The sequence below is a fragment of the Sphaerodactylus townsendi genome, linkage group LG05 (assembly GCF_021028975.2).
Source record: "Sphaerodactylus townsendi isolate TG3544 linkage group LG05, MPM_Stown_v2.3, whole genome shotgun sequence".
Classification (NCBI taxonomy): Eukaryota; Metazoa; Chordata; class Lepidosauria; order Squamata; family Sphaerodactylidae; genus Sphaerodactylus; species Sphaerodactylus townsendi.
In genome coordinates this window covers 15,296,165-15,307,160 of record NC_059429.1, presented here as the reverse complement: position 1 = coordinate 15,307,160, position 10,996 = coordinate 15,296,165, and the positions used below count along the sequence as shown (strand labels likewise).

General features: G+C 44.7%; 1 protein-coding gene and 1 long non-coding RNA gene across 2 annotated transcripts; one reads left to right on the top strand and one right to left on the bottom strand.

The window, feature by feature from the left end:
• The first annotated feature begins 751 nt into the window (after window positions 1-751).
• On the top strand, window positions 752-8,182 carry LOC125432399 (zinc finger protein 879-like). The gene is made up of 4 exons (XM_048495870.1): window positions 752-966; window positions 4,543-4,669; window positions 5,793-5,873; window positions 7,120-8,182. The coding sequence occupies exons 1-4, from the start codon at window positions 796-798 to the stop codon at window positions 7,824-7,826; spliced, it is 1,086 nt and encodes a 361-aa protein (XP_048351827.1). The 5' UTR covers window positions 752-795; the 3' UTR covers window positions 7,827-8,182.
• LOC125432400 lies at window positions 6,950-7,336 on the bottom strand. Its single transcript, XR_007244466.1, has 2 exons — window positions 7,269-7,336; window positions 6,950-7,115 (listed from the first exon to the last, which is right to left on the bottom strand). It is a non-coding gene; the product is annotated as an uncharacterized LOC125432400 (long non-coding RNA).
• Window positions 8,183-10,996: the final 2,814 nt, after the last annotated feature.

The following is a 10,996-nucleotide window of genomic DNA, read 5'->3' as shown; positions in this document are numbered from 1 at the left end:
ATTCATTCAGTATGTGGTTGCCAATCTCCAGGTGAGGCTCAGAGTTCTCCAGGAATTACAACTGATGTCTAGCTCCATAGATCAATTTCCTTGGAGACAACAGCTGACTCTCCAACACTTGTACTGGGAAACTCTTGTTGGTCTCTACAGTGCTCCTGAACTCACCTGGAGAAAATGGCAACTTTGGAGGCATATCTATAGAAAGGAGTGAGGCTTTAAATAGCGTGGAAGCTCTAAATAGCGCTGACTCAGGAAAGCTCATACTGGAATAAATGGTAGTCTTTAAGACAGGGATCCCCAACCTTTTTGAGACTGTGGACCCCTTTTGAATTCTGACACAGCATGGTGGGTGCAGCCACAAAATGGCTGCTGCAGGGAGTGGAGCCAGCCACAAATATGGTTGCCACAGCTTACCTTCAGTCACCTAGTGAAGATCCTTCTGTTGTAATAGCAGTTGCCACCCCAAAGCACTATTTTTAAGAATGTTCACAACCAATCAGCTCTACAGTGGCCACTCAGAAGTCTTCCTGGGCAAAAGCCCCGCCTGCCTACTTTCCAAAAATACTGTGCATGAACAAAGAATTATGTCATGGGTGCCCATGGGCACCACATTAGGTACCTCTGCTTTAAGATGCCACTGGGTTTGTATTTTATTTTTTTGCAGTAGACTAACATGGCTGTCACTTTGGAACTGAATGTTGTCCTGTCTCCTCAGTCTCTTTCACAGGCAGTAGAATGGCATCCATGCCATGTTCCAGATCATGTCCTGTCCAAGGTGGGCTGGAAGGAAGTCCCATGCAATCAGCTCTTGCAAGGGATGGATCATTGGGCAGAAGAACTTGGGAGCCTCCTCTTTTGCTAGGGGGCTTGAAAGAACCCATTGCTTTCTTGTGGTTCCTTGCACTGCAAGATTCCAATGGTGTCTATTCTGAAGACTCTCGACTGCAGCCACAGCCATGCCAGAAGGTCAGTTGGTTGACGAAGAAGTGTTGCTTAACCCCCTGTGCTATTGGTCTGAAATTAGTTATGAAGTTAGTTAGTTAGCCTGGATGGTCTAGGCTAGGGGTGTCCAACTCTGGTGTCCCAGATGTTCATGAACTACGATTCCCATCAGCCTCTGCCATTTGGCCATTTAGCCATGCTGACAGGGACTGTTGGGAATTGTAGTCCATGAACATTGGGGACACCAGAGTTGGGCACCCCTGGTCTAGTTAGCCTGATCTTGAAAGCTAAGCAGAGTTGGCTCTGGTTAATACTTGGATGGGAGATCTCCCAAGAAGTCCAGGGTTGTTTTGCAGAGACAGGCAATGGCAAACTGCCTCTGTTAATCTCTTGCTTTGGTAACTCTATGTCGTCACTGTAAGTCAGCTGTGATTTGACGGCACTTTCCTCCACCCCCGGCTCCTTTCTTTTTCCATCATGGTGCCATGTGATAGCAATGCCAGCAGTGACGGCCTGCATGTTAGTACCCTCCCCTAGGAGCACATACTGACTGATGTAAAATATCTGGAAACGTTGAAACTTTGTGGGGGTGTGGATAATGTGTGTGTTTTTTTACTGGAAATTTGGCAAAAGGGTAAATATATATTCCATCTGCTTGCTTTACTTCATTGTTATCCCTCTTTTCTCCTCAGTGGGGACTTGTTGTTTGGCTCTCCTCCATTTTATCCACACAACAACCCTGTCAGGTGGATTAGGCTGAGAGTGTATGACTGTCAGTTTCCCAGCAAGATTTCAGGGCAGAGTAGGGATCCACCTGGGCTCCCTGATCCAAGTCTCAGACTTGATTTCTCACCAAGGTTACGCTTACTCTACCCCCTCAACAACACAGCAGGCATAATATATAACTTAGTTTGCATTTAAAAGGGCCAGTGCCTTCATATTCTACGAGCAAAATTGTAAGCATACCCAATATTTGGGGGAGAATACAGGAAGTGTTCTGTCTGCCTAGAAATTGTTTCATCAGCTCCATCATCAGCCTAGCAGCATATTGTAATATCGATTTAAACTATCATGCTGGAAACACAGACCATCTCAGTTGTATATTATCATCATGCTTATTACAGCACACACATTAATTGTGGGTGAAATCAGTCTTGTTTAAACAGCACGCAAACCCCTCAAAATGTTGTCTATCACAGGGATTTTCATTTTGTGGTGCTATACATGAAGGGGTTTTGCTGTGAATGTAAATGTCTACAGTGTGCAACTCCAGAGAGCTCTGTGCCTTCCTATATGGTGCATGGTGATGCCATTTTTACCCAGTACTGTGGTTGGTGATGTGCAGGCAGCTAAGTTTCCTGAGAATAGGGTTGCCAGTTCCAGGTTGGGAAATAACTGAAGATTTTGTGGGTGGAGCCTGAGACGGTTGGGGTTTGGGGAGTTGGGGACTTCAGTGGGGCATAATGCTATAGTCCACCTTCCAAAGGAGCCATTTTCTCCCCCTGAACTGATCTCGGCCACCTGGAGATCAGTTATGTAATAATGGGAGACCTCCACCCACCACCTGGAGGTTGACTAGCCTACCTAAGAACAAGGCTTGAGTAGCTTTTCTCCATTGAGATATGAGAGAGCACAAGTAAAAGGCACTCTTGTCCTTTTCTGAAATGAACAGTTGAGGTTGCTGTTGGCCCATCTCAATAAGCACTGTCTAGTCTGTTTGTCAGTGATTCAGACATCACAAGTTTAACATTCCTGGCTTGGTGTTTACCAACAAACCCTAATTTATTGGACTGTGTTTATTCAGACCATTAAAGTTAACTGAGGTTTGTGGTCATGTCTGAATGCACAAGCAAAAAGAGGGGTGCAATGTATGACAATACTAGAAACAAATTCGCGTTACACCCAACCGCCTTATATTAGATGACGCTATTTATGCTAAAGCAAGTGTACAAATATACATACAATATCCATCACCACATGACTAACTTATATCACACTCATAATACGATGATACTCTTAAACCATATAGATTCTTCCAGTCCAACTGTTACTAATCTCCAGCAATATAGTCCAGTTGCTAGTCCATCAATGAAGATTAGGAAATCAGCGTGTTGTAATCACACGTCACCTATGGTGGTGTCTTTCCTGTAATCAAGCTCACCATCCATTGACAGGTAATCCAGTCCTTGTTTTTTTTCAATTTCAAATACCTTTAATGGCATATAAATAGTTTAACATTAACATTGCAAGATAACAACAGCCTCTACAACTTCTGACTAGTTAAAATAACACCAATTGAAAATTTAGCCACCGCTTCCATCAGCTTGTAGTTGTGGCTGTTTAAAAGATATATAACCTTCTGTTTATCTGTAATGCCTTCACTTCCATGCAGGAAGGGGATTATGTGCTTCTTCCTATCTATTTCATAAAAAGGACAATTCAGCAGCATAAATCCAGTCCTTGTGATGCAAGGAGAAACATCAATTTGAATAAACATCTTTATTCTTTATGGTGTCTCACTTCATTGCCGGCAGTAGGGGTATTAATTCAGTGGCCTTGTCAGGTTCTTAGAGGACCCATTCTGCCTGTACTGGTAATTGACTAGACACCATGGAACCAATCACATTACTGAGGAAGACTTCCAAGACTTCCATTGAAAACGGCACATTAACGCGTATTCCGTTTTGATGTTGATTGAAGCTAAAGATGTTTATTCAAATTGATGTTTCTCCTTTCATCACAAGGACCGGATTACCTGTTAATGGATGGTGAGCTTGATTACAGCAAAGACACCACCACAGGTGACGTTTTGTGATTACAATACACTGAATTCCTAATCTTCATTGATGGACTAGCAACTGAACTATATTTCTGGAGATTAGTAACAGTTGGACTGGAAGAATTTATATGGTTTAAGAGTATCATTGTATTATGAGTGCGATATAAGTTTGACATGTGGTGTTGGATATTGCATGTATATTTGTACACTTGCTTTAGCATAAATAGCATCAGGAGCAGCAGCAGCAGAAGGCCATTGCTTTCACATCCTGCATGTGAGCTCCCAAAGGCACCTGGTGGGCCACTGTGAGTAGCAGAGTGCTGGACAAGATGGACTCTGGTCTGATCCAGCCGGCTTGTTCTTATGTTCTTATAATCTAATATAAGGCGGTTGGGTGTAATGCGAATTTGTTTCTAGTAATGTCTGAATGCAGGCATAGTCAAGCAGGTCAAATACCAGCTGGTGTGAAAAATGAAGAGAAATTTGACATATTTGAATTATGTCAATCTAATTATTTGACTTCTTAACTATTACTTGACTGTAATGATAGGACATTTTGGAAGACATTTGTTCATAGGGTCACTATGAGTCAGAAGTGACTTGATAGAGCCCACTTAACACACGTATGTTATTTGAATCTTTGACCTGTCAGTCGTGTACTGTATGATTTTCATATGTGTGGGCTACAAAAAATGTCAACCATCCATAAATGTTTAAGTTCAGTAAGGTTATATCCATTTGCAGCACCATAATCCTCCTTTCAGGTTGGGATCAAACATGTGGCTGGGTTGTGGAATAAGTCTCTTTCCCCCCCCTGTCAGAGTCTGGAGAGCTTCCAGGAGGTGGCTGTCTATTTCTCCAGGGATGAATGGGCTCTGCTAGATCCAGATCAGAGATCTCTGTACAGGGAAGTCATGCTGGAGAATTATAGGAACATGGTCTCTCTGGGTAAGGACCCGTTTTCCTTGCTAAATGCATGAATATCTATATTTCAAAAAATAATTGATGTACAATGCATTCAACCACACCTTTGCATAGCAAGTTCCACCCAAACGCTTAATGATTGGTTCCCCACCTTGGAACATGGACAATATACCACACTAAACTTTCCCTTCTCACTTAGACACAGTGTGAAACAGACTTTTCTCTGTGATACACCTCTGAAGATGCCAGCCACAGATGCAGGAGAAATGTTAGGAACAAAATCCACCAGACCATGGCCGCACAGCCCGGAAAACCCACTAGAAACATAATTGAGTTCATCTGACTGAGGGTTCACATAGTCCAGCGTCCTATTGCTGGCTAAATGCTTCCCAGAAGCTTACTCACAGGGGGTGAGGCAACACACCCTAGTGGAGGGAGGGTAAGGGGAGGGAGGGGTGGCATGCAAGGGTGGGGAGGGAGGGGGCCGGCATCTGGACATGGCCCACCCACCCTAACGGAGGGAACGGAAGGGGAGGGAGGGGTGGCATGCAAGGGAGGGGAGGGAGGGGGAGGCAACACCCTGTCCTTGTGTATACCCTGAGGCAACACCCTGAGGCAACACCCTGTCCTTGTGTATGCCCTGCATGCGGTTCTCAGAGGTTTCACTCAGCAGCTTTTGGTGATACTTATTCGTAGACCTTTCTTCCATACATTTTTCCATTGCTCTTTTTGTCTAGTGAGTGTATCCACATTCTGGGGCCATGAGTTCTATAGAACTCCCCTAAATGCCCCTCCCTGACACACATCTCGACTCCCCTAACCAGAATTAGGTTAGGGAACTTAACCATGTTAGGAACAGGAGGACCGCCACCTCCCAGTTGGGATGTCCCTTCCCCATTCAGAGATATGATGGAAAGAAATGCCGCCATTTCCCACAGTGTCATTTCACCCCTCTGTTTCAGAAGCATGAAGCTTGCATGGACATGGTCAGAGTGATACCTTATAGTCCATGTGGCTCTTTTTCCATACTCCAATGCAGAAGCAAAGAGGTGGCATTGACTTTTAGGGAGAGAGGGAAAGGCTGCCTCGGAATGCCTGAATATTTTGCAGCAGCTGAGGTAACTCATCTTGTCTGTTTCCTCCGAAGATGGACTTGCGTTTCCCAAGCCTTTCCTCATCTTCTTGTTAGAAGAAAAGAAAGATCCTTTTCCCCAAGATGTTGAAGAAGGTATGTGCTTCATCGCTGTTGTGTAGGAATGGTGAGCCTGTCTCCAAGGGTGGCAAAATACCAAACAGGGCATAGAGGTCTTCCTCTGATGTTGCCTCCTGGCACTGGCATTCAGAGGTTTACTGCCTCTGAACATGGAGGCTTCCTTTTGTCACCATGGCTAGTAGCCACATGTAGATGTCTCCTTCACGAATCTGCCTAATCCCCTTCAAGGCCCTCTGTGCTTTTTATGGCCATCACTGCATCCTAGAAGAAGAGGAAGAGCAGTTTGGATTTATATCCCCCCTTTCTCTAGGAGACTCAAAGGGACTTACAATCTCCTTGCCCTTCCCCCCTCACAACAAACACCCTGTGAGGTGGGTAGGGTTGAGAGAGCTCCGAGAAGCTGTGACTAGCCCAAGGTCACCCAGCTGGCGTGTGTGGGAGTGCACTGTGCACAGCCTAATCTGAATCCTCCAGATAAGCCTCCACAGCTTAGGTGGCAGAGCGGGGAGTCAAACCCAGTTCCTCCAGATTAGAATGCACCTGCTCTTAACCACTATGCCACTGCTGCTCCTAGGGCAGTGCTATCTGTGTTATGGGATTCAGCAGTTGTTGTTGTTTTAAATCTCCTCTAGGATGTGCTGTGTGCTCTCCTTGCAGCTATCTTTGTACTACCTCCCATCCCAGATTCTTTGTGTTGTCTCTTTAACCAGAGGCCTCCTTTTTCACTAGAAAAGAGACACATAGCACCTTTAAAACAAACATATATTATGGCATAAGCTTGTGTGTGTGTGTGTGTGTGTGTCAGATTTGTCAGATGCACAGTTTTATATTTAGTGGGACATGAGAATGACAGTCAGCAGAAATGTGTGCGCAGAGGCATTTCAGAAAAGAGACCAGGAGGCCCAGTTCCATAGAACAAGGTGTGTGATATTATGCTGCAAAGCATGGGTGAAAATGAGATTCATTCGAAAGAGTAACCCATCTGACGAAATACATTTTTGGAAAAGGAAATGATCTCTCTGTAGGTTGTAGATCACTCCCAACTGGTGGTGAATTAGCAAAGCAAGATGCCTTTGAAGAAGGTACACACATTTGTAAGGAGGAACAATATTTTTTGTAGGGGGCAAATTATTGCAAACCTGCCAGCATCAAATCTTTATATTTCTGACTTCTCATTGTAGTCTTCTGGAACTGAACTGGAATGAGCTGAGGGAATTCATGTGTACCAGTTCTCTACATGATTCTTCTGTCTTCGTTCTAGGAGGTGAGGGACAGGAGAAAAATGATACGAAATCACATGGAGTGTCACTGGAAAGAGGGAAGCCTGGAGAGACCTTTGGAAGACAGGTCTATAGCAGGAGCCAGGAGAGGAACCAATCGGAGGTTTGGAGGAATAAATCCGCTGGTTACCTGGAAGATGAATTCCTGACGCAAGACGAGTATCATGCAGGAAGCAAACTATATGTTTGTCTTTTCTGTGGAAGAATGTTTAGCATTAAGTCAAAATTGAATGCACATCAGAGAATGCACACAGGTGAGAAACCCTATGTGTGCTCAGCATGCGGGAGGTGCTTCAGCCAGAGCTCAAGTCTCACTTCTCACCAAAGAGTGCACAGTGGGGAGAAGCCGTTTCAATGCCTGGAGTGCGGAAACAGCTTTCGACACAAGTCCAGCGTGGTCTCCCATCAAAGAATCCACACAGGAGAACGAAGGTATAAGTGTGCAGATTGTGGGAAGACCTTCATATGGAGCACAAGCCTCGCTTTGCATCAGAGAATCCACAAGGGGGAGAAGCCCTATTGGTGCGCTGAATGTGGAAAGACCTTCCACCAGAGCTCCCACCTTGCTGGACATCAACGAATCCACACAGGGGAGAAACCATATCAGTGCTCAGAGTGTGAGAAGAGCTTCACACTGAAAGCAAACCTCACTAGGCATCACAGAACCCACCAGCAGAGGAAACTATAAAGGCGCTCAAACTTCAGTTAGAGCTTTGAGAGTAAGCTGGGCCTGATGACATTATTTTGGGCCATCTCCCAATCAAAGATAGCTTCAGGGGGTAGCCGTGTTGGTTTGCGTTGTACCTCTGCATCCTGACTCCTTTCCTTGCAACATCCCTCCTACCTTTAGACTGGGATATAAGGACTTAGGGAATCTCCATTCCTATTCCTGTCTCATGAAGGGAACTATGATTCTTGAAAGTTCATACCCTGAATGTCTTGTTGCTCTACTGGAGTCCCAAGAAAGAATCTTAATTGGCACACTTTTGGGGGGTTTGAACCTATTAGATCTGGGTTAATTTGTATGTGAATAAAGCTCTGCTTCAAAGGGAACCATATTTTGCGTGTAGGTGCTGCCTGCATAAGATCCAGGGTGGTATAGGTATTGGAGAAGGACCTGGGTTCAACTTCTCAAAGGGCAACGAAACCCTCCGGATGACCACTCACATGCTGTAAATCTCATTGACCTCAAATAATTGTTATGACAAAATTATGTTAGGTTACATTAGTTATTTATACTTCACTTTTCTCTCGAGGGGGGAACCACAGTGGCTTACATCATTCTCTTCTCCATTTTATCCTCACAACAACTCTGTAGGCTGGGCTAAGAGAGCTTCCACGGCACAAGTGAGGATTTGAATCTGGGTCTTTCTGATGCTAGTCTGATACTCAGCAGTTTTTGGTTACAGCTATTCGTAGACATTTCCTCCATGCATTTTCCCATTCCTTTCCCATCTAGTGAGTGTATCCTCATCCCGTGGCAGTGAGTTCTATAGAACTCCCCTAAATGCCCACTGGAGTCATGTCCTACTTCAGGATGTGAGTCAAGCTCCTTCAAGTTCTTTTTCATTTGGTTTTTGGCCTCTTTTTCTATCTATTGCATAAATGTTTCAGTTTTGGACTTTGGCCATCTGAAAACCATAGTATTTTTTTTTCTGTGACCATTGCTGTTAAGATTTTTATGGTGTTAATGAGTGAGACTGTGGCCATTTTTTCATGGCGTAACTACACCAGTGTGAGTATAGGGAATATACCTGTGCATTTGACGAGTCCTCATGGCTCCCGGAGCTGCAGTGTATCTGGCCAAGTGTGGCCCCGGCGCCTCCCTGCAGTATTGCCTTTGCTCTGTAAATTCCAGAAATTGCTAGCAAGGTGGTACTTTTTAAGTACCCCCGTGCGACCCCTCACCCCGGTGCCATGGAAAAAACGGAGCAGCAGATCCAGGCAAGAACGTTTGTATTTTTCCTGCCTCGCTGTTCTGGCCCACCCAACGCTTTCCATACCAAAAGTGTGAGCCAGAAACGCAAATGGCAAAGATGGATGTGTGTGTGTGTGCTTTGATCACATTAAGCAGAGGCTTGTGTGCAGCCCAAAGAGGAGGGAGGGGGACACCCTCTGCTGAGCCGCAGTGGCAAAAATCCATCTGCTGAAGGAGATGGGGGGAGATTTACGGGTGGGGAGGGGTCGGAGAGGAGAAGAGGCGAGCGTGAAAGGAATCGTGCCTTCCCAGTCGTTTGCATAGAAGGGCTCCCTCTTCCTCTCCAAAATGGAATCTTTCGCTGTAGCCATTACAGAAGGGCTGCTGCCCCCCGCTCACACACTTTCCTTCCGTCCTGCCTGGGAAAGGCAGACTGCTCTTCGTTCCCCCTTTCCCCGCCTTTCTCTTTCGAAATCCACAGTTTCTCCCTCCGTGAAAGTGAATGGGAGAATGGGGGAGAATGGTGCCATTTAAGCGATGCAACCAGCGGCCAATCAGAATGCAGGGAATGGAGGTTGTCTGTGCACGCGCGGAATAAATCACGGTTAAAATGAAAAAAGCCCTGTGCCCGTGCAGAAATAGCTGAAGCAGCGTAGGGGCAGAAGCGGGGATCTGTGAAGAATCACAGACCGGGGCAAAATTGACCTGGTACGTGAGATCCCCAGTCCACCCAGGTGCAATTTTGCCATGAAAAAATGGCCTGAGAAGCTAAGGGGAAAGGAATCAGAACTATTTTGTAAATAATAGCTGCCACTAGCCCTTCTTGTATGCTTCTGGTTCTGTAACTGGATGTGTGAAGGGAATGTCTAGGACAGCTGTAGTTGCTACATCAGAAACCTTTAAAATGAGTTCGTAAACCAAGAAAAGAAATCACCTTTCAATTAATAGTTAATGATTTCCAGTGGTAATTTCTAGGTCCTGGTGCAGAGATCCCCAGCCTTTTTGAGTCTGTGGGCATTTTTGGAATTCTGACCCAGAGTGGTGGGCTCAAATACAAAATGGCTGTCACAGGAGGCAGAGATAACCCACAAAATGGCCGGGAATGAAGTTAACAGAACTCTAGTAGTAACTCTTCAACAGTTCAGGCAGAAGCCCTGTCTAACAGGATGCCTTTCCACCTGTACTGCCAATCTGAAACCCTGCTGGGCAAAAGTCCTAGCTGACCCCACTCATTCAAAAAAACACTTAGTGGGTGCCATGACACCATTTTGTGGATCCTATTCCAGAGTACTTTTAAATGGAGTCCTGTCCACACTTATCTGGGAGTAAATCCCACTAAATATAATGGGGCTGTCTTCTGAGTAGTTTGGCACTGGTTTGCATAGTTTAAAAAGTCATTAATGGAGTTGGTGAGACATTTTACAATGGAAGCTTGTGGAGACATAGCCTAAATGAATCCTAAGGCTGAAAAATCAGGAATTAACATCACTATTAAAATAACTTCTGAATACAATCTGAGGATGACATTTTGTGTGAAGTGACAAAAAGGTTTCCAGTTTATCTGTGATGAAAACATTGAGATATTTAGCCACTTGGGGTTTCTGCCACATTTTAATCAGTCATTTCTTTAATGTGCAGGGTTGCCTTGGAGGCAAGCTTTTTAAAACGCAAGAGTAGCTCAGAAGAGCTTCTTGTACTGGAGGTAGTCTTCTCACAACAAAGGAAGATATTGTCATTAGCAGAGAGGAGTGGATGGACAGACCCCAATGCATACAGCTTCTATTTCATCCTTGAATATATTTTAAACATTGCTTTAATCACAAAAAAAGAGAGAGAATGAAACATGAATGGAAAATAGATGTTAATTTCTGCATTTAAGCTAAGAGAAAATATCACTCTCATAGGTCCATATATTGCTAAAAACGTAAGTTATCTCAAGA

Bases quoted from the DNA above. Each gene is read 5' to 3' on its own strand.
- LOC125432399 (XM_048495870.1), top strand. From the start codon at position 796: ATGCAATCAGCTCTTGCAAGGGATGGATCATTGGGCAGAAGAACTTGG. The intron at 4,670-5,792 runs GTAAGGACCCGT...TTTCCTCCGAAG, and splicing joins TAGGAACATGGTCTCTCTGG to ATGGACTTGCGTTTCCCAAG. The intron at 5,874-7,119 runs GTATGTGCTTCA...TCTTCGTTCTAG, and splicing joins TCCCCAAGATGTTGAAGAAG to GAGGTGAGGGACAGGAGAAA.